The sequence below is a fragment of the Orcinus orca genome, chromosome 18 (genome assembly GCF_937001465.1).
Source record: "Orcinus orca chromosome 18, mOrcOrc1.1, whole genome shotgun sequence".
NCBI classification, from domain to species: domain Eukaryota; kingdom Metazoa; phylum Chordata; class Mammalia; order Artiodactyla; family Delphinidae; genus Orcinus; species Orcinus orca.
The window spans coordinates 11,807,939-11,831,795 of record NC_064576.1 but is presented as its reverse complement, the minus strand read 5'-3'; the positions used below and the strand labels follow the sequence as shown (position 1 = coordinate 11,831,795).

Below are 23,857 nucleotides of genomic sequence, written 5' to 3'. Positions count from 1 at the left end.
GTAGATAGAGATGATCCCTGAGGGATGCACCTCCGGACCCCCCCGGCGTCCCGTAATCACTTCAATACACTCTGTTTCTGGAAAGCCCAGCCGATGATGGTGTCCGCTAGCAGCCTATCACGGGAAACGAGCCTGTGCTCATTTCCTTCAGAGACCTGAGGGCTTGCTATCAGGCTCCGGGCCGGACAACTGACAGGCAGCAAGAATTCAAGGACCTGCACCTGCTTCCTGTCTGACAATACAGACCAACTGAAGTCGACCAATGTGACAGCCTTCCCAGCCCCACCCATAACGCGCCTCCGAGGTCTTCAGACAAGAGGCACAGGCACTGCTCTCACCTTCTTCCCCTGGGAGGGTCACCAGTAGAGCCACATCAAGACAAGACGTGTGTCACTCCCCCAGGCAGCCAGGCCAGGAGCCCGAGCCTCGGCCCGGCCCGCCCCCCCGGACTTCTCTTTGGAGCCTCCTAAATCAGCCAGGTGCCAGGCGTGCCGCTCTCGACCTCCCGGTGCCCTGGGTCCCCTTCCCCTCCCCTGGCTTAGTGCAGGGCTGTCCTCCGTCCCTGGGACTTCTGTGGGGGGCTCCCGAGAGGCCTTCCTGCCTGCAGCCTCCCTCTGCAGACGTCTCACATCCTGCTGATGAATTTGGAAACCTCGACTGGCACTGGAATAAACGGCAAGCGATTCGGCATCATGTAGCAAAACCCATAAAAATATCCACCCTCGTTGAAAGCAATTCATTCCGCTTCTAGGAATCTACCCTAAATAAATTTTATATTTAGAAAACGGTAAAGGCTGCCCAAAATATTCAACAGCAGCATTACTTATGCTAAAGCTCAGAATGACTGCGTGGCTACGGCACGTTAACTTACTGAAGTATCAAGTACTCGACAACGATGCTGATACACAAACTCAATTGTACTTACGATATGCTATCCCTGCATCTACGAGATATGGCATCAGATTTAGAACATGCGTCTGGATTTTAAAATAAAAGTTATGTGGGAAAGGTCAGTCATTTTCCAAAGCAACTGAGGTGTAAGAAGAGAACTGTTTTACCACCATGTGGGAAAGATAGGAATTTAGCTACTAAGAGAAAACAAACAGAGGTTTCCAATATGAGCCTCAGTCCAAAGTTACAAAGGCAGGTGCTCTGAACTGCAGATATTTCTTTGGGAACAGATTTTTTTTCTCCGTATGTGGTTACTTCTGGATAGAATTCCCCTAAAAGGGACAACACAGAATTATCTGCTACCGATGAGCAACAGGGGTGAGGGGATGCGAGTGGGGTGCTACCAGGATACAACAACTCTCCAAATCCTTGCAGTACCAAGTTAAGTAAAAGTACGCTGGCTACACCTCTGCAGTCAAAATACAATGTAAGTGGCATAAAAAATTTATGTATACCAGATATTGTATAAAGAACCGCAGAGGGGGACTGCCCTGGCGGCCCAGTGGTTGGGACCCTGCGCTTCCACTGCAGGGGGCATGGGTTCAATCCCTGGCCAGGGAACTAAGATCCTGCATGCTGCGCAGCGTGGCCAAAAAAAAAAAAAGAAAAAAGAACCACAAGAGGAAGAGGGAAAAAAACATGGAGAACCCCAAGTAACAGTTATAACTAGTCAAACACATAGCTCATGGATTTAATAGAAACTATTTGCTTAATTAGAGGCAATATTTAGGAACACATTAGTAAGTGGCATCTAGAGGTATAAAACCATTTATGAGCAACTCCATAGCAATACACGGCCCAACCATCACTTCATGCTAGGATAAAACCTGTCATGAGTCCCCAGGCTGGATGCTTTTCCCACTCACATCCTTCCCCCACCTCCAGGGCGCATTAGCCAGGAGGTGGGTAATTCCTGGTCCTGAAGACGGACCAGGGGAGTCCATGGGCTGGCATCGGGAAAGGAGGGCCAGTCACGTGCCAGTGGACAGGCTAGCCTTTCAGATTCCAACTGACGGCCAATCCCACTGTGTTTCCACTCATCTTTTTTTTTTCCATCAACACACGACTGTTTCCATCCTTCACCATGGTTAGACTGCAAACAGTTATTTCAGACATGACTGGACACCAAAATAACTTAGCTTGTGCTCGGGTACTAGGCCTACAGATGCTTTTCTTTTCATCTCATTTTTTCCGGTACTTTCCAGATTAAAGACTATGTGCTGCTTTTGAGACCAAAAAAAGGGAAAGTTATTTACAGGAGAATACTGACACTGGCCCCTCAGCCTCTACGGGAGTCGTTTAGTTAACAGGAAGTCTACCACCTTCTTCTCCTCAACCTACAATTCTAGCGCCAACGGCTCTCCTCTGCCCCAGTGGGCTTGGTCTGAACGTCCTTCCCTCGTCTCGGAAGGGCCGAAAAGCCTGCGTCTGTGAAGCCCTCCCCAGATCACTCCGACCTCCTCTCAGCACCCCTGCACCCCGTTCCCTGTCAGAGCGCCCGACATGCAGTGTCGCACTCACTCACTGAAGACGTAAACCTTCAGCACAGCGCTGGGCTCAGCTACGGCAAGGACAGAAGGGATGAGTACAGAGAAGGGGACAAGGCTCTCACCCAAGTCTCCAATCCATCCACTAACACACCATCCTAATATCCTTACAAAGGAAGGGGAAAAAGATGGAGGTTCTTCGCCGAAGACCCCGGCTCCATCGTTGATCCCACAGGCTTCCCGGGGGGCAGAGCAGAGCTCACTCCTGTGGCCCCATCTCCACAGTCTGGGGACTCCTTACACTAAGCCACTCCAAGTCCCCTTAAAAATAATATGCCTCTTAAGGCATATGGGCCAACACGACTTAGACATGCTGTGCTCAGACCAAGAGCTGAGGTCGGCATCATCAGCCCTGGCAAACGACAAGGGGCCAAATGCACTGGTCCCAGAGACGACTGTGTCAAGCAGGGCTCTAGACGCACACACGAGACTTAAGGCCAGCACCCCCTTCAGTTCAGGGACGCGAGGATGCTGGTGAGGCAGGTACAGTCCATCCTCACCCCAACCCCACCTGCCTTTGAGAATCAGCACGTGTGCCCCAACATGGAACTACCGAGAGCTCCCTGCTTCCCCAGGGCCCCCGGGGCTGCGAGCTCTCGAGCTGTCACGCGGAGACTAGCGGGGACACTGGCCAGACAGACACGCAAGCACAGACGGAGGGACTGGAAAGAGGCCGAGTGTGTGTACCAGCAGAGCAGACGTGCCCGTCAAAGAGCGTACCCGCCCCGCCAGACGAGCCTCAGACGGGGGCAATCACTGGAAACAGGCCTTTCGTCAGGCACTGCTCCAGACAAGAGCGGCCAGCCCAGGGCACATCCCCCCACCCTCAGGCCCCAGCCTCCGGCAGCCTTTCCTGACAGACCTCAGGACTCGGGTCCTGAGCCTTATCTGCACTTCCCACACCTCCTGCGTCAACAAACCTGGGAAGAGAATTTCACAGACATCTTCACAATGAGTTCCAGCTAAGAGCTGTTGGGTCTGATCCAAGCAAACGGAAGGACTGGCTTTTGCCATAAGCCAGAGGAAAGGGTAAGGGAGGTTAAGGGTTTGCACGAAACGTGACACGCTTTCTTAAGCTCCCCAGCCAAGCGTGCACTCCCTGTAAGTCTGCGACAGTGTCTTTTAATCTGCCTGAAAAACACCGCAGCACCTACTGATCACACAGGAGCATTTTGATCTCGACAGCTCCAGGGAAAAGGTGACAAAGCTTCACGATGCCCTGGGATCGCTACGGTGCAGAGGCCACCTTCAGCAAACACCCAGAGAGGCCCTGCCCAGGAAGAAAGGCGGGGAAGGAAGGTCTCAGACAGCCCGGACAGTTCTTGAAGAAGCGTCAGGTGAGCCGTGGTGAGTAACACTGAAAAGGCAAGATCTGAATCCTGAGTCACGGGGGCCACGGTTGACCAGCTCACTGACCAGGAAGGAAAAGAAGAGAAGAATCAGCGGGGTGTAATCAGATGAGTTAAGAGACTTGGATCCTAGCCCCAGCCCCACCAAAATCTAGACCTGGGCCTCAGCTTAAAAAAAAGAGAAGGAACTGAACACGTAAGTTCCTGTTGAGTCTTCCAACGATACGACCCCAGGAAAAGGGACAACAGCAAAAGCTGCTGCTGACATCAGAAGTAGCTATGGAGGTAAACCCACCCCAGGGCCAAGGCACCCACAGGCAACAGACACACCAGAGACTAGACAGCTCTGCTATCTTGAGGGCTGAAAACCTAATCGTCACTTATTGGCCATTGGCTACCAAGGCCACGAGGACGCCTACGGGAGTCACGGCCACCATTACAACTCAACAGTGAGAGGGCCGGGTCCACCTCTGCCGCGATGGACACGGACCCCAGCCACTTCCAGCACCAACGCAACAGCTCGCCACACCGAGCTTAGGTCCCCAGGAAAAGCTACCCTTACGCTCAAGGTATGCTTCACAAGGTGGGGATCTGCCAGGTACTGAGAAGAGTCCCACTTAAAGAGAAGAAATGGTGTTTGGCATGTCAGTGTATCTGAGTTAAATATTTGTTTGCCTAGAAATACCGGTTTAGAGAAGCATTCTCTGTGGCCCATGTGGAGATCCCACTGCATTCAGGCGACCGAGACAGAGTCGGTGTGGGACGTGAGAGTGAAATGAGGTCTAGGAGGCAGGGGTTCTGGGCTTTTTGAGTCTATATTAAACAGTTTTAGAAAGCTGAAGGGCAACGGGGAAGAAAGAAGACAGGAAAAACTGGGAGAGTGCATCATATGACGGGTAAAAGAGGTTGGAAAAGGGAATCACGATTTTGCCTCTTGTTGCTAAGGAGCGTCTGAGGACACGATCCCAGCAGGGGGGCATCTAAAGGCGAGGACAGGAGGGTGTGCAGCAGCCCGGAGAGCACTCTTCTGCCCAGGTGCTGGCCTTCCAGTTCTGTGCACTCTCCGTTTCTCCTGTGGGATCCTTTCTGCCCTTGCCCCTTCAATAGGGTTCAGAGTTCTGTCCAAGGCCCTCTGCCCTCCCCCACTCCTCAGGCTCCTCTGGCCCGCCAGCCAAGGCGCCGCCCTCACCTTTGAGTCGTAGGCCGACTGCTTGATGACTTCAGGCGCCATCCAGAAAGGGGTGCCCACGAAGGTGTTTCTCTTTATCTGGGTGTCTGTCAGCTGGCCCGCCACTCCAAAGTCCGCCAGCTTCACCTCTCCGTGTTCAGAGAGCAGGACGTTGGCAGCTGTAAAACAGAACCAAAGACGTCTCCTGCCGTCATCTGCTGGAGAGTTCCGCCCGCTACCATCTGGGACCAGGCACACGCGTGCCCCAGCACCATCACGCGCCCAACAAGAACAGGGACCAGGGCTGTGCTTCTGGTGAGACCCCCTCGTGGCCCGGCCCACCTACCCAGGCGTGTCGAAGGCATACCCACAGGACAACGTCCCTTGAGAAGAGAAGCACGGTTCAAACTCTACAGCTAACACTCCTTCCTCGCCTTGGGTATTTCAAAGGAATATAAACAAGAGGTTTTCTCACCTTTAATATCTCTATGAATTTTCTTCTCCGAATGCAAATAATCAAGTCCTTTCAGTATTTCTCTTAATATAGTAGCAATCTGGGTTTCATCTAAAGGGCCAGGTTCTAACTAACAAGAAAAAAAAAAGATTAAAGTTACTTAAATGATTAGATGAAAAAGTGTGAGATGACAGAACAGCCAACGTTAAATGGACGAGAATAATCAAACCTGAAATCTTCTTCACTCCCAAACAGAATTAAAACCTAGTTACAAGGCCCTTTAAAAAACCCCACAGAGAACCGGGGAACATGACTTTGCTGGATGAAGCAAAGCTGGCTAAGAATCGAAGCCAGGCCAGTGAGAAAGGCCGCGGTCAGCCTGCCACGCCTGCCGGCTGAGCTGGGACGGATGACAGTCCAGAAAGCAAAAGCCCAGCGCCTCGCAGTGCTTGCCAGGGAGGGGGCAGAGCAGCCTGGCTCTGTCCTAGCAGAGGTGACATTATCGCAACACAAGGGGTCAAGAAGAGAAGGCCCGGGAGCTGGCTGCTTTCTGAGGCCACCCCGGCACCGGAAGTTCTTACATCTGAATTGTAAAACTTGGGGGAAGAGAGCGGAAAAGAGCTCAGTCCCTCATGACTGAATTTCTTTATGTGATATAATATATATACACACATATGTTATGTAATAAAAACATTAGTTAGTATATTACCCCAAATGACATAATAATTGCCTGAGGATAAGTATTTCAAGGAAACTCGAAGGAATTGACACTGACTCCTCACTGCTGTTAGTTATACAAAGATGTAAGGCAGACAAGTCAGGTACACACATCCCCACTAAAAGAAAGAAACTCAGACAAGTTCTAGAGCTCGGTTCAAACTGGACAGTAAGCCTACCATCACCTGTACAGCAGGGAACTCAACCACCACCAATCGCATAACTACCTCAGCAAACCACCTAACACTCCACCCAAAGAACAAACAGTGGAAGCGTCAGAGAAAGGGGCACAATTCTAACAATTTAACTTTTCATCTGAATGATGATGTTCGGTATTACGTTTTCAGACTTGACAGTGAATTCCACCATAACCCAAATTCACACACGTAAGTCAACGGGACGACACAATTCCACGATGCTCACCGAGGAGGTTTGAAACAGATAGATTTGCTTTAAACTAAAGAGAATGGAAACCAAGACACGCCTTCTGAAGTAGCGGTCCGACGGACACGTCCATTTTCTCGGACAGACAAGTCCTGCTGTCTCAGGGCCTTCAGTGGGGTGGTGGTGGTGGAACAGCTGATCGTTTCTGGGCCCAGGTCGGGGCACAGAGAACCCCCTTCTCACTTCATAACAGCACGATTGCAGCTGCCCCGCTTTCTGGTCCATCCAGCGAGCTGGTCACAGGCCCAACCTGACCCATGAAAATCCACGAAGCCCGGGAGGAAGGGGGTGTTTCTCGAAGTCGGGGCCACTTCTCTGGGACTCTGGCCCGTCTGGCAGTGGCGCCCCCGTGCTCAAGCCACTTTCTCACACTCAGAACCCGGGTGGAAGGGAGGCTCCTTGCTTTTCGTTTCACGGTGTGCTACAGACGCAGAGAAGTCACACTGACAGGTAACTAGTCCCCCAGGAAGTCCTCCAAGTCCTAACTAGGATCCCGCCCGCGACGGCCGCAGACCAGGGCGGCCCACTGCACACTCTGTTCCGTGGAACCTAATTCCTCCCCAAGCTGTCTGACCCAGAGTCTTGTTCTCAAGAAACGCATTGAAACGACTGTTCCTAAGCACACAATCCGGAAACCCTGCCTTGTCTGCCGGCTCCACATCTACTTCTGAGTTCACAGAGTGGGGGAATTTTAATACTCAAAATGAGGAAAATGCACTTTTCTCACAGCCTGGGGAAAAAGAGGAAGGAGGCAGAGACGCTGGCGAATTTGCTCTTATGCCCCGGGTACAGACCGCAGAAGGCTAACCCCACCGCTCAAAATGCTCTCCCAGAGCGGGGCTTCCATCCCCTCCTGCAGCAGGTTTTCACCCAGGCAGACAGCCAGGAACGTCTGGCTGGACTTGGACTTACCCACCTCCGCCCTCCTGTGATCAAGTGTCTGGAAAGAAACGGCGGAGCAGCCTGGAGTCATCACCAAGGAGAGAGAAGACTGAGGAGCACGAACTGAAACATCTTCTGCTGGACCATTTGAGAGCTGGCTCTCTGACTGATGTGTATATATGGTTATGCCCTTTTAAATCTGGCCTGAACACCACCCACCAATGATTCATAGGCGGGGGCAGGAAGAGAGAGACTCTATTTACAGAGCAGGGAGATCTTCAAGGTGTCAAAATCCACTGTAAAGGGTATTCAGTTGTTCCCTAGAGCACAGAGCTCCTGGCTGGTGGGTACTCACATGCTCCACCACTAACATTCCCAAGCAGTCTCTTCATTAAGAAGACTGTGGAATCTTCAAATAATCTCTATAAAAGAAAGACTCAGAGGAAAAACAAAAAATGTAGACGGCTCCTCTTCTCTGGGTGACCTCTAATTCCCCCTCCCAAACCTGGTTTCCCCTCTTCCTCTGTAACAGACTCTCGGCCTGCACACGGCCACCCAACTAGAGACCGTATCTGCCGGCCTCTGCAGCAGCAAGTCTGGCCACATGACTGAGTTCTTGCCAAAGGAATACTTGCAGAAGTGCCCCTTCCCGGTCTTGGCTTTGAAACGCCGGCAGCCAGAGAAGACAAGGACTCAAGACCAAGGGAAGCCACCCACCCCTGCAGGGCCCGGAGACCCCTGAGCCCACGTGTGGGAGAGGAAGTTCCATCTCGTGTGAGGCACTGTTTGGAGACCACAACAGCAGCTTGGCCTAAACATAAATGAATATGTCATCTCATTTTTTAAAATTCATGTGGCATATTCATTTTTAAGTTTGTCAAACATCTCTGCCTGACTGAGTGACCAATTTATGTAGCCTAGTTCCTTCTTAATTAAGATTCCACGGTTGCCCCTTAGATTCTCCTATAATACTGACTCATCTTGTAGTCAGTGAAAAATCTTTCGGTCTCAGGCCCTCTGTTGCTATCCTCATTCCCCTTCTCCCAATTCACCTCATGCTGCTTTATTTTCCTTGTAGCACTTTCCCACATGCGATATAATCAACTGTCTGCCTCTACTTGGAAGCTCAATTCCAGAATGAAAAGAAAGCCAAAAAAAATTAACTATCACACATGCTCACAAGGCCATCCTAGGTGAAGGAAGGCACCATCTTCCTGCCCAGGCTAAGGTGTTATTAAGACTCAATGCGGGGAATTAAACTAATGTCTCACAACCTAAGTAAAAAGGCATGAGAACTAAAATGTAGAGTGAAAAAAGCCACCAAGTCTATAGTATTTCATTATAGCAGCCCCAGTGCACGAAGAGAAAGGATGAATCTAGAGTGAGGAGAGAGCCGGCGAGATCTTCGTGCTCTGGGAAATGGCAGAACCCTGCCCTTGAACAGGACGCCGTCATCCTTCCCTCCACAGGCTTCATGTACAGGGGCTGCTCCAAAGACATACAAACATATCAGCACCGTGCCTCTTAACAGAGAGAGATATTAAACAAAAGCAAGGTGGGGGCTTCCCTGGTGGCGCAGTGGTTGAGAGTCTGCCTGCCGATACAGGGGACACGGGTTCGTGCCCCGGTCCGGGAAGATCCCACATGCCGTGGAGCGGCTGGGCCCGTGAGCCACGGCCGCTGAGCCACGGCCGCTGAGCCTGCGCGTCCGGAGCCTGTGCTCCGCAATGGGAGAGGCCACGACAGTGAGAGGCCCGTGTACCGCAAAACAAAAACAAAAGCAAGGTGGGATTTTTCTAAGAAATGCCCCAAATCCATATATTCAGCTACCTGGTAACAAATCTTCATATGCAACAATACTCTGGTTTTTAGAATCTTGTGTAAACATTTAATAGACACTCTCAAAATAATCTTAATAGTCTTCAACATTCAAAAAACTCTTGTATCCCATTATTAAAGTGCATCTTCTTTGAGGACTGGGGTCAGGCCAACAGAAAAGGGATAAGAGATGAAGAAAGATACGACAAAGTCACGAGGGAGGGAAAGGAGAGCGTGAGGTCAGGGCTTTGCAGCTGGTTACAACAAGGTCCAATGTCCAGCTCTATCTGCTAGCTGGCACACCTAACTTCTGAGTATTTCTGTTTCTTCAAGTAAAATGAGACGATTTGGGCACATTCAAAAAGGGATGCCTGGTTCTTGTCACCAGAGCCCCTGATGTGGAAGATGGACGGCAGTTTGCCGGGACTCGCACCATATGGGATTTTAGTTAATAAGTGGAGAATTCGACACTTCCTTCCAACTGTAATGTCTAAAATTTCACAGACTTCAAAGCTCCAAAGAAAGTTACCACTAAATAAATTATTGTGGCATTAAGAATGAATAAACTAAAGCATTTAGAGACTAGAATTGCTGTTCTGAAGGACTCAATGTTGGAAAAGAGTCCCCACAAATCATTTTATACATGCCACAAATGAAATTCACTTAAGATAATAGTAAATCGAATTATACAAAATGAGGCAATTTTCTACATTTCTGTAGTATTTCCCAAAGGAGTAAAAAAAAAAAAAAAGAAAAGCTCTTTGTGTCATATGTATATTTACAGAAAAGAAGCAAAGGAAGTCATAAATTTGTCCAGCTGCTTTGCTGCTTTCTCCATTTTAATACCACTGTTTATAACATATTAAATTTTTTCCCTGAACTTTCCTTTTGACCAATTGCTTTTACGGTTTATAACATTATGTGATTTTTTTTTAAATTGGGTACATAAGCCTTTCAGAGATACATACAGTTCTAGAGGTTCTACCTTCCCCCCAAAATACTAATTGTTACTATTACTGTGAGAAAGTAAACTCCTTTTAACCAAAGGGTATTTCTTTTCTTAGTGAATAAAAATCTGTGTCAACTGTAACCACCAAAAAACGCTAGCTTCCTTCAGCTGTGAGACCAATGAAAACTGCAGACCTACCACCCTGGCAACCGTCTAGCAAGCAGAACCCACGCTCTAACACTAAAATGATAGATCAGGCCTGACTTGGAAATCACCACTCACCCAAAAGCCCAGCTTTTACAGGACGGGCAGGGAAAGAGTGCTGATCCGTTGATTTCACCACATAACCACGTGGGGATGAAATGTCAGGGGCTAAACAACCGTGGGAGATTTTTTTAAATTTGTTTTGCACATATTGTGTCTCAAGGACGACTTAAGTAACGCCCACGATTTACCGGTTATTTCTGAGCACCTCATCAGAGGCCAACATGTAACCATGTTTTACCACAAGAGGGGAGTTACAGACTGCGACTTTGAGGTCATCCTACACCGGAGCTGCCTCTACCATGTGTGTGGGCTGGACACCTAGGTCCAGACCAGGTAGGAGACACTGCCACTGGCAGGGGTCCAGCTCCACCACAGCCACACTGGGAGCGCAGCAAGGCCTCTCTGCGTGTGCATCCGGTAAACAGAAACGTGCGTTCCTGCTTGGCCCAGCGGCGGCTCCCATCTGTGATACTGTGCCCGTCTCTTACCTCTGAAATCAAATTTTAATTTTTAAAAATTCTAGTTCTGATTAATCATAAATGAAGATGTTCCACGCATATTTTAGAAGCGAAGTTACCATCCGAAACATGAAACAATGATGGGGTACCAGCTCCACAAAAGTTAAAACCAGTTTTAGAAAATAAGAAACTGTTATTAAGTCAGACACAGCAGGCGACATCCTTCATGGCTGCTTGGAATGAATTCACTGGTTTCCCATGAAATAGCAAAACTGTCTTCAAAAGCAGATCTATATGCAGACGTAAGCTGGGACGAAGTGAGAGAGTGGCATGGACATATACACACTACCAAATGTAAAACAGATAGCTAGTGGGAAGCAGCCGCATAGCACAGGGAGATCAGCTCGGTGCTTTCTGACCGCCTGGAGGGGTGGGATAGGGACGGTAGGAGGGAGACGCAAGAGGGAGGAGATATGGGGATATGTGTATATGTATAGCTGATTCACTTTGTTATACAGCAGAAACTAACACACCACTGTAAAGCAATTAGACTCCAATAAAGATGTTAGAAAAAAAAAAGATCTATAATTTACAGTAACGTATCAGAAGCAGAAATCCCTGTTATAAGGAATAGTTTGGTCCTTTTTTCATGCAACTTAAAAGGGAAACAGAAATGTAAACAGAATTATCTTTACAAGCAAAACTGACTGAGAAGACCTCTGATGCGTATTAAACATCCAACGTGATACTTACTAGGTCCAGTGCGGAACCTCCACCAAGATATTCCATTATTATCCATAATTTAGTGTCCTACAGAAAAAACAAAAAGAGAGGCAAATTATTTCTTTTAATAAAAGCAGAAAAGATTGTTTTAAATAATCTAAGGGTATTTTGCTCTGTCATTTTGGAACTAGAATATTTTATAAATACATAACAGCGAGAAAAGTGCATCCGAGTGAGAACTGGGTGGGAAGCCTGCACTGTGCCGGAGGGGCCCCGCACCAGACCCCCCCCCCGGCAGTGCGCTCCACAGCTACCGCACCAGGGCTCCGAGGGGCGCGCCTGTTTTCACACCACCTCAGTGGGTGATCCTCTGGCACAGAAGGGTTTGGGAACCAGTCCCCAAGGCCAGTACCATGCACACCCATCCCGCCCTGAGCATCAGACAGGAGGCGACCGGAGCACAGCCCTGGGGACGGGCCACCTCCCCCCCCCCACTCCCCCCACGCCTGCAGCTCTGAGATAGGCAGAGGGCAGGTGGCATGGCTGGTGCGGCCTGTCACCCACTGCCTTGCTCTGGAGCTGGGCGGCCACCCTGAAGGCCGCCGTCCCCCCGCTCCGGGATATCCAGGAGAGCAGAGAGGCCCGAGCCTTGCCCCAGTCCTCCAGCCCCCTCACCAGCCTCCGTGTCTTGCGTCTCTTCCGTCCGTCTCTCCTGAAGCCCCACAGCGCCCATGGCTTCCAGGGTTCTTTTCAGACACAAATCCCAAAGTGCTACTCCCTTGAAAGCCAACAAGCTAGCAAACACCCACCCAGCCCTCCCGGGGGATGAGGGCACACCGGTGCGGGGTCAGGAGCACACTTCCTCTGAAGCCTCTGACTGGGCGCCTGGCCGAGTGAGTGCCCGCGCCACAGCAGGCCAGCTTGAAGGCTGGGGGGGCGCGGTGACCTGCCACGGCCTGCGGTGCCCGGTCCACAGCCTCGGAGCAGGTGTGCAAGCGCCAGGCTGCTTCCCTGCTAACGCGACACTCTCGGTTGCGTTCAAGCGCATCAAAAAGAAGAAAAGCAAACAAAACCCTTCCTAGGCTCTTTGGTACCTTCAGGATGGAGCTGAGCCCGAGCTCTTCAGAGCAAGCAGGGCCCTCGCCAGGCCCCATCCTCGCTGCTCCCTGGCTCTAGCAATGCTGAAAGTTTTGCTCTTCTGGACTGAGGCGCAGTTTCCTCAATCAGGAAAACCCTCACCAGCTCCCCTCCCCCCCTCCACTTTAGCACCTTTGGTCTGATCTACACTTAGATTTGCTTGTCTGCGTTTCCCACCAACAGCAAGCTAAGTGGCTGGGGGCAGCGCCTGGCACGCTCAAGCCCAGGAAAGGCGGCCTGTGGCACCTGCAGCGGAGGAAGGGCAATGATGCTGACTGCGTGTTCACTTCAGGGAGGCACTCGTGCCTGCACTACACTTGTAAAGTAAGTTTCTTTTAAAATTAAAAAAAAAAAAAAATTAATTAAATTTAAAAAAAATTTTTAAAGAATTAAAAAAAATTTTTTTTTTAAATTTTAAATAAATCCTGACATCCAGAGTCAAGTCTGTGATATTATAAAGAAACAGCCCAAGTTTTACTGTATGTGGAACACCTTCTCAAGTCTTTAAACGTCCTTGACTCCTGATATGATGAAGACAATTCCAGTCTAGACTGGAAAAGGCACGGAAACCTTACCTGATGTGTTTGGGGTCTACCTGATAGACACAAACATCTACTCACTTAGTATTCATCCAGTCATGGGCACCAGCCTTGAGCAGGCTCCATCACCCCCTGCTCCTGCTTTCAAGAGAACTTCCTAGCAGAGAGAGCATTCTCCGGCCCTCCTTTATTTCACAGACAAGCCCAAGTCTTCCCCAGGCCAGTACTTCCCGAACACCTGCTCCTGGAAAAGGTCCATGCTACTCCCTCTAGACACCCCAAAAGCACCTTGTTGGAGAGCGAGAAAGCAACTACTGCGGGGAACGGCCTATACCATTTTTGACGGCACAGGAAAGCTAAATGGTTTTTCTGTAAGGAACTTGGGAGTTTACGTTTCTACTCTCATTCTCTTTTCTACGGCACCGTCTGGCCCAGCTCCCATCCCTTTTACTTTGTGGGTGTTGAGGGTGAGTTCCCTACAACGAGATCAGCTCTGGCAGGCAGGCTCCCCCACCCCGCATCTGCATCTGTGGGGAGCTGGAGCAGAGGAACAGGACACCCTGGGAAACAGTCTGTGCTGACTCGGAGGTTCAGGGTCATCTCACAGCTTCCGGAAGCAGCGAGACAGGCGACCACACCTCATCCTCCGTTCCAAAGCTCCAGCTCCCCACTACCTACTCAGGGAGCAAAACAACCCTTTACACGGCTCGCTCTCCTTTCAGGGAGTCATGACAGGGACAAAGTGACCTGTTCTCCCGTAACCCTCAGGGGCACTTCAGCAACAGCAGAACACCTGGCAAACCAGGTGCCCCCAGCTGAAAGGCTTTATAAAGCCCGGGCCTTCACTGTACCTTCCTGGAGAGGAAGATGCAGTAAAAAAGACCAGCCCCAGGGCTTCCCCGGTGGCGCAGTGGTTGAGAGTCCGCCTGCCGATGCAGGGTACACGGGTTCGTGCCCCGGTCCGGGAAGATCCCACATGCCGCGGAGCGGCTGCACCCGTGAGCTATGGCCGCTGAGCCTGCGCGTCCGGAGCCTGTTGCCCCGCAACGGGAGAGGCCACAACAGTGAGAGGCCCGAGTACCGCAAAAAAAAAAAGACCAGCCCCGCTTCTCTGTTCATCCAGCTCGTTCCTGGTACCAGACAGGCCAGGGCCTGAACGCTACCCAACATGAGGTCCACCAGATTTGGGGGGGCACTCAGGAAGACAGCACTAGGTCCTTCATTCAGGCCACTGCTTTTTAAAGACTTGGCCAGGTCCTAGGACCCAGGTGCTTTTCTCCCCAGTTCCACCAGTCTGGGAATGGAAACTGCGTCAAGAAAGGTTCCACTGGTCCCACCTCTCAGCTGAACCTGCCTTCCCACCCCACGGGGTGTGCCGCTCACCTCGGCCGCCAAGCCAGCAAGAGAGTGGGGGAAAGCCCTGGGGACGAGGGCTCAGCGGCCTCACCGGCTCTGTGCTCCCCGCAGCCGGTCCCCGTGGGGAGCCCGTCTCTAAGGCGGAGGCCAGACCTCCAACGACTGGCGAGTCACAGCTCCCAGGAGTGGGCCCCAAGCGAGGTGACAGCAGGACCTGCCGGGTCACAGAGGCGGAACCAGCTGCCTTTTAAGATGAACCGAAGGATGAGTTGGCACCGGGGCAGGGGTGGAGGGAGGGAACGAGGGGGTCAAGTGTGGCCAGCCAGCAGGTAGGGCAGGAGTGCAGCAGCAAGAACCTAACGTGGAGGGCGAGGGGAGGGCCAGAGAACCGTCCATCCTGTAGCCTGTTGATAAACACTTCACACTTCCTCCCAGAAGTCACCGGAGGGCACCAGGGCCGGCTCTCGCTCTTACTCAGCCCTCGAGGTGTGCAGGGAAGAGGCCAGGAGCAGCGAACAAACGGCGCCTGCGCGGCGGGGAGAGGGGCGGGGCTGGGGGCGGGGCAAGGCTGGAAGGCGGGGCACAGGCGGGGGCAGGCGGCCTCGCTCAAATGGACTCGGGCAATGCCCTCCACCGACAGGGAGTCCTGGGGGAAGCGGCAGAGGACGGGCTGACAAAGGTATCCACGGGTCCTTCACGCAGCGAGGGTCACTCTCCTTTCTCTTTAATGCAAAACCATCGTTGGTTTTAAAATAGCTGACAGCTTCTACCAAATTCCAGTATGAATTCTCAACTCTGTGGCTTAGCGGACCAACCTGTGCCAAGCACAGACCCACCTGCCTGCTCCTCTCACCTCCAGCTTCTCCCTGAGCCCAGCTCCAAGGCCCGCAGGCTTCTGCACAGCTGCTCCCGCTGCCAGGTGTGCCGCCCGCCGGCCTCTGAGGACAGCATTCGGGGTGACCCTCTCCCTCCTCCGTGCTCCAGGCCCATGCTCTGTCCTCACTGTCCCTGCCTCAGGGAAGGCAGCCCGGCTCACCCTCCGCCCAAGACTAGCCCCACCAGCAGTGCCCTCGGTTCACCCGCCACCTCCCATTCCCACGGGTGACCCCCAGCCCAACCGGTGACCCCACTACGCCCCTGGTCACCTCCCCCAGCACTCCCCTCCACGGCTGCATTCCTCTGGACTCAAGCCTTCTCCTTCTCTAGGCTGACTCTCTCCCACGGTCCCAGCGAGTCCAAGGCTATTGGGTCTGCTTGGCTCCACCCTGTCCTGGCTAGAATTCCCCAACTCTAACCCTCAGCGGCCGGTTCCTCCTTCTGACCCAAAGGGAAGGGTACTAAGAACAAGCTCTGCCCGCCTCACACGCCGACTGGGACAGAGATGCCGCGGACGTCATGAAAACCAGGGGCAGAGTGGAGGCCGGGTCTCAGGATGAGTGGAGTCCGGCGGTGCGGACAGGACCTGTGCCGCGTCAGCTGGCCCCCGCGCAGCACCTCCAGTGCAGGACACTCATTCAACATAGGCAGAAGAGGCCTCTTAAATCTGCCACCAGTCACCATCCCAAGTAATAATTTCTACCACCCACCCCCAAAGAAGAAACATTCAGAAGGGAGTAAATGGACCGGCTCAGGAAAGTAAAGATGGGCTCTGAGGGCTGCAGGCCAAGTGCTCCCCGCGGCCCCGTCAGGGTTTCTCCTCTTCGGCACCACCGGCACTTGAGGCTGGATAACCTCTGTTGCGGGGCTGCCCTGTGCATTGTAGGGCGCTGGGCAGCATCCCTGGCCTCCACCCACTAGAGGCCAGTAGCACATCCCCAGTCCTCAGGGCCAGACACCGCCCATGGCCTCTGGGGGCCAAAGTCGCCCCTGCTGAAAACCACTGAACTGCCCAGTCAATGTCCTAAGCCTGGAGTGCGACTGCTCAGAAGTGCTGACCGGTTAATTCTCTCCTCCCCTTGGCAAAGCCAGTTGTTATACCCTGCAGCCTCCAGCTAGGAGACCATCACTAACTCACTGTGAGACACCTAAGCTTGGAGTGCCTCAGCCAGAAAAAAATGGCAATAATCTGTATCCCTAACCTCACAGTTCACCTGACAAGAAAATGAGATAATGAATGTGAAAGCACTTTGCGAAGCTCGGGGTGCTAATCACAGGCAGAGTGCTATCAGCCCCCTCAACAGCCTCACCCGTACGTGCCTCGAAATAACCCGGTAAAACGGAAAAAGTCCAATTAACAAGACTAAACGGTATTTCTCTGCATGGGAGTTTCTGAGCGGAATAAAATCTTGAACGATGATTCATCCACATTCTACACTAGAATGAAAAAATAATTACTGCCCTACAGGCCTTGAGGCATGAGTGTTAGAGAAGGATGGTCTGGTCAAGGGACACACGTGACCTGCTCAACCAAGTGACCAAGCACTGTCACGGCCCAGATGCAGAATCACTGCCCTCATAAAACCTGCCAAGTGAATGACGTGTGAGGTACTCTAAGGAAAATACGAATTCTTAAAACAAGAATGATTTTAATCAGAATAATTTCATGTTTAAAAAATGACCCCAGACAATGGAAGTTACGAATGGCCTTGTAAGAGAATTTTCTCATGAGGGAAAGAAAACAGTTATTTATTTAATAACTTAAGGAGTCGCCACTTAAAAGGTACCAAAGTGTGTAAAGCGACGCGTCCCCCTCTCGCCCCTGGCTCCTGGCTGTCCAGCCTCCGCGTCCACCAGCCTAGCGGCGCATCTTCCGTGACTTCACAGAAGTATCTCTGCAAATACCTATCAGCTCCTTCTCCACTTCTATCCAAATGTAACGCTCTATACACTCTTCTATACCTTGCTTCTCCTTGGAGCATTCTATACTTGTCCATAAAGTAATTCCCTTTTTTTTTTTTTTAAAGCCGTAACTATCCCACACCCTATTGACAACATCAGGTTGCTCCCATTCTTTTGCTATCAGAACCTCGAGGATGTATCATTTGGGGAGTTGCTGGAGGCTGAGTCAAAGGAATCCACTTGAATTTAAATAGATAATGACAAATTATTCTTCAAAGCTCCATTTGTACCGCCTCCAGCAACGTGTGAGAGCTCATTTCCCTTTTCTTTGCCAACGCACCATGTCCCTTGACAATATAATCCAACTTTTTTCCAGTCATTCTTAGGAGGTGAATGAATTGTGTCCCCCTCCTAAATTCATATGCTGAAGTCCCGACCCTGAGTACCGCAAAACGGGACTGAATTTGGACACAGGGTCTTCAAAGAGGTGTAAGTTAAAATGAAGCCATGAGGGTGGCCCCTAACCCAATGTGACTGGCGTCCTCGTAAGAGATGAGGACACAGGCACACAGAGGGACGACCGTGTGAAGACACAGGGAGAAGACGGCACCTCCAAGCCAAGGAGAGAGGGCTCAGGAAGCCAGCCTGGCCGACACCTCGACCTCAGACTCCCAGACTCCGGATTTGTGAGGGAATAAACTTCTGCTGTTTAAGCCGCCGAGTCTGTGGCGCCGTGTTACGGCAGCCTGAGCAAATGACGGTCATCAACCCATTGCGGGGGGCCGGGGAGGGGGCGCGTATCTCACAGTTTGCCTTTCTCTCATTGTAAGGCTGAACATCCTTATATATTGAAGAGTCATGCATGTTTTCTTTTTTGGTGAGCCCTTATTAGCCTCTGTTTTTCTACTGACCTAATATTAGGGGAAGTAACCTCCTGTACCATGAGCCACAAACACAGCATTTTCCTCATTTGTCTTTTGATTTTGCCTTTGGTAGTTTTTTGCTCGTGGAAATTAATTTAATGTACACACACAACATCAACAACAACACCGCTTACAGGCAAACCTGCCCTGCACTGCCTGGAGGTGGTGGCTGAAAGCTGGCGCTCCCCACGTTCACAACCCCCACGGCGCTTGACAGACGTCAGACGACGGAAAGGTTAACACAAGGTGAATAAGAAAAGGGGTGGATTCTGCACCATGAACAAAGATCTTTACACCATGAGTTCTGAAATGAAGTTAAGCTCTGCTTCTGCATCTGCACGGTAAGCAAAGGCTGAGCCCAGGAGGTCTTACTAAAACAGCGGGGCGTCACAGACTTCCTTAGGAGTGTAGATTTTAAAGCAAAGGTACCTTTTTGCTGAGATGCTGTGCATGAACCCAGACGCTCGAGCCCGGGTTTGGATCCTGCCCCTGACCCGCACCAGCTCTGGGACCCTGAGACCAGGCCCGAAGCCGCCTTCAGTTTCCCATCTGCTCCTGGGACTAAAGAACACCCACCGCAGGGGCGCGCCTGGCACACAGCAGTGCCCATGAACTTGGGCTATTAATAGCACACTAACTTTAGAGCGCCCCCTGTCTGAACTCAGGGCCACGGGGAGGCTTGTGAAACGAGGAGGCAGGAAACGGGTATCGAAGCCCAAACCCCACCTCGTTTTACAGTCAGAGCAACTCCCTGACATTCACGGCACCTTCCAGCTGCACTCAAGGCACAGAACACGACCCCTGGCCTCAAAAAGAGCTGATTTAATTGTTCCTGTCTCACAGATGCCAGCATTCCTTCCATGATTCGTGCCTCCTACGCACACAGTGTCACTGGGGGGTCTGTAAAATGAGTAGCGCTCAGGCTCTTTTCCTAAATAAATCACTTTTCATAATAGAAAAGTGGGCAAATAACTACCACCAGCCAGCCTGTGGTGGGTACCACAAAGACACAAAATGCTATGGGTGTTCAGAGGAGAGGCCCGTCTCATCAATTACCTACACAACAGAACTAATGGGGAGAGAAGAAAATGAGAAGATCAATCAGAAAATCAATGGCCAATAGGCACATGAAAAGACGTTTAATGTCGCTAATTATTAGAGAAATGCAAATCGAAAGTACAATGAGGTTATCACCTCACACCAGTCAGGACGGCCGTCATTAAAAAGTCTACAAATAACAAATGCTGGAGAGAACGTGGAGAAAGTGAACCTTCCTACACTGCTGGTGGGAATGTAAATTGGTGCAGCCACTACGGAAAACAGTATGGAGGTTCCTCAAAACCTAAAAATAGTTTCCATATGATCCAGCAATCCCCCTCTCCTGGCATATATCCAGACAAAACTCTAATTCGAAAAGATACATGCACCCCTATGTTCACAGCAGCACTACTCACAGTAGCCAACATATGGAAACAACCTTAATGTCCATCAACAGATGAATGGATAAAGAAGATACGGTACATATGTACAATGGAATACCACTCAGCCATAAAAAAGGGAATAATGCCATTTGCAGCAACATGGATGCAACTAGAGATTATCACACTAAGTGAAGTAAGTCAGAAAGAGAAAGACAAATGCCGTACGACATCACTTACATGTGGAATCTAAAATATGACACAAATGAGCCTATCTATGAAACAGAAACAGACTCACAGACCTAGAGAACAGACTTGTGGTTGCCAAGGGGGAGGAGGCCGGGGCGAGCAGATGTGAGCTTTTCTGTATAGAATGGATAAACAAGGTCCTACTGTATAGCACAGAGAACTGTATTCAATATCCTGTGATAAACCAGAATGGAAAAGAATATATTAAAAAAAAGAATGTATATATGTATAACTAAATCACTTTGCTACACAGCAATAATGAACAGAACACTGTAAATCAACTACACTTCAATTAAAAAAATAAATTAAGAAAACAGAAAATTGAAGCAGGATAAGCATGGGGGTGGGGAATGACGACGGGGGTGGGGGTGGGGGGAACGACAGCCCAGCCTTCCGCTCTTTCATGAGGCCCTAAAAGGACAACACTGGTCCAAGACAAAGTCTCTTAGTGCTGGAAACAAGCATGGAACAAGAGAAAGGCCACTACCTGCAAATACCAACTAAAATGACACTGCGCTATTAATAAAACCTGAAACGGCACAAAGAGAAACAAATCAACTGAAGATTTCTGGATCAAATCCTTAGGAAAAAATCAAAAGCATCACTACGAATTATCCAAAAATACTGGAAACACTACATACACCAAAAGCTATACAATACAACCAAAGATTTATTCAGAGGAAAACACAGTATTATACATTTTCATTACCAAGCCAAAAAAAACGGTGTGGGGGGTGGAGAGAAATTTTAAGTGTTCAATATGGAAGTTAGGAAAGAAGGAAAAAAGAAGGAAACCTAAGGAAAACAAATAAAGATACATGCTAAATGGAAAAGTATTAGAATGAGAAATCTATTTTATGTTTTAAATAAACTCCAGGTACTATAATCAAGAAAAAAATAGGTAACACTAATTTGTAAATATAGCAGTAAAAAATTACGGATGGAAACACTTTTAAATGCAAATAGAACAGGTCACAATGTTTTATTATAATAAGTTTAAAAATCTACAATGAGGGCTTCCCTGGTGGCGCAGTGGTTGAGAGTCCGCCTGCCGATGCAGGGGACACGGGTTCGTGCCCCAGTCTGGGAGGATCCCACGTGCCGTGGAACGGCTGGGCCCGTGAGCCATGGCCGCTGGGCCTGCACGTCCAGAGCCTGTGCTCCGCAACGGGAGAGGCCACGGCAGTGAGAGGCCTGCGCACCGCAAAAAAAAAAAAAAAAAAAATCTACAATGAAATAGATGATTTCTTTGTAATGTATGAATTAAAATTTTCTCAAGAAAGAAGAAACGGGTGGGGGAAGAAATGGATCAATTAACGTCCTCTAAAAATATCTATATAAAGAGGAAGGAAGGAGGGAAGAAAGGATGGGAAGGAGGCAAATGATTTTGCCCTTGAATGTTTTAAAAGAACAGAATATTCTAGCAACTCTCCTGAAGCACGGGACTTTTCCTGACATCGCAAGGTAACACCGACACCTGGAAAAGGTTATCATCAGTACAAGAGGAAGAGGGAGGTGCGTTTCTACGTGCCAGGGATACGGTGCCTCCTGGGACAGAGGGCTGTCATCTCAAGAGAGGAGTTTCTAGAGAAGAAAAAGGAGCTTTTGGAAATGAACATTAGGTGTGAGAGTCTCCACACATGTGAAACGTCTGCATCGTATTTTCTACCACCCACTGCCTGCCCAGCCCCACCAGGCCTTGGGCCTGCCTGTCGGCCAGGTCTGCAGTGCTTCCCAGAGGCCTGAGCCCTCCTCTGTGTCCGCTCGCTCCATCACCATCAGAAACCTGACATGACAGGGAGAACACAGCCAGAGCTGCTGTCCCTCCAGGCCATCTCTCACCGGCCCCCACCCCCGACCACCAGTGGCCCAGTCGGCTGGGACCAGGACACTCGCGGAAGGAGGGGAGAGTAGAGTCCTCCAGGGCCTGGGGAGAGCCACACCCTCCTTCACCACTGGCTCTGAGGGGACAGCCCCGGGGCGCCTCAGGTCTTCCTCTTGGTGCAGCAGGCGGGGTCCCAGCCTCAGCCCGCAAGAGTGCGACCCCGCAGCACCGTATGCTTTACCGAAGATCCTCATGAGGAGTATTTCATTTGATTCTCCCGGTAATCCTGTCCGTTTAGGTAACCAGCTTCTTCCGCTTTGCAGACGCAGATACCTCGTCAGCGCGGGCAAGGGGAGCAGCTGGGGCCCGAAGCCACACTTAATGTTGAGTCAGAAACCTCAACAGCAAGAACCACAGTAACAAACATCACAGACTCCATGCGACTTCTAAAGGACTCCAGTGAAGAAAACATGTTCTAGGGTAACTGTTCTTAACTGGTTTCCTTTCAGAGAGCAATGAACTCTCATCTTACTGCCTGAAAAAAGACATCGGTTTACAAAAGGTCTGCCTGTGACTTGCGGGATTCACACGCCCTGCTCCCTCGTGCCAAGAACAAGAACTTCTGTCCTCATGTGCTGCAACAAACTGGAAAGAGCGCTGAGCCGTCCCTAAGACGCTCTTCTCCAGGTTTACGTCACAGGCTCCTCTCTCCTGGAAGAGGCCGCCTCCTAACTGGGTGCACGTGTGCGCAATGAGTTTCAGTAATTAAGTGCCCCCGCCCCAGGTGCTCCTGTCTTTTGCATCAGCACATATTCGCCACAATGGCAACAGATCTGTTAATGGGAAGTTTCCGTGCTGAATGCTGGTTAAAAACGAAGATGGATAAAAACATCTGCTTAAACGTAAAGATCCTTACAAGGTCATCAGGGAACTACACTTACAAATGACCTAAATCTGAGGGAGCAGAAAAGAAATAACAGAGAGAAGCATGGAAAGGGTGCCCTGGGAGATGAAAGAGGAGGACTTGACTTTCCCCCCTTGCTCTGTCCTCATAAAAGAGCAAACACAACAGTCAGTGATCATAAACTGCTACGTCAAACAAGTCTGCCATAATCATAAGCTAAAAATGTTCTCTTCCTAAAAGTGAAATACTGCTAATAATTACAAGATTCTCTTTCTGCCAGGTGAAGATTTTAACGGCTATTACACAGCATATGTCAGAAATATCCACCACAAAACCATAAAACCAAAAGAAGTGACTACTGAGGGCTCAGTACTAACTCTCCGATAAAGACCCAGCCCAGAGAGATCAGACAGGACTGGCAGAGGGCAAATACGGCTGAAAAAGAAGACTTTATTGTGTTCTGCAAATTTAAGAGGTACCTTCAGTGTTAAGATAACGTATGGCATTAGAAGATTCACGCGTAACAGATGCTGTACTTCAAATGCACGGGTGGCAAATTCATATTTATACTTTTATCTCCATCCTTCAGGGTATTTACCATACCCTAACAGTAAACAGCTCCCAAAGTAAGGGACTTCTCCTGCAACATGCCTGAATGTCCGGTGCCGGACTGTACTGAGGAGACGTTTCTGCTATCTGAACTCTCACTCCCCTTCCTTCCAACCTCCTGGCCACCTCACTCATCTTTATTTTCTGCACAGTTCTACCCCAGAATGAACAGTTAGATAACAGGCACATGTTCTCGATGTATAGTAAGTTCGTTAACGATGAGCTGCTGGACACAGTCAAGCTACGCTTGGATCGGACGTGCAAATCCGGGGCACCCTCCCTGAGGCAGCCCTGGGGCGCAGACCTGAGACTGCCGAGGTGATACGGATACGTGTCTCCTGCCCCTACACCCGACCATGACATGAACCACCACCACCCCCAGCTCCATTTCT

The 23,857-nt window shown here is 50.2% G+C and overlaps 1 protein-coding gene across 3 annotated transcripts in view; it reads right to left on the bottom strand.

Annotated features, from left to right (window-relative positions):
- STK24 (serine/threonine kinase 24) overlaps positions 1-23,857 on the bottom strand; it is a 107,260-nt gene that overhangs the window by 13,702 nt on the left and 69,701 nt on the right. For all 3 annotated transcript variants that reach the window (XM_033435103.1, XM_049701181.1, XM_033435104.2), the window contains 3 exons: positions 11,758-11,814; positions 5,491-5,599; positions 5,037-5,194 (listed from right to left, as the gene is read on the bottom strand). In XM_033435103.1, coding sequence (XP_033290994.1) covers positions 5,037-5,194; positions 5,491-5,599; positions 11,758-11,814 — 324 coding nt within the window. The remainder of the gene's footprint in view (positions 1-5,036; positions 5,195-5,490; positions 5,600-11,757; positions 11,815-23,857) is intronic.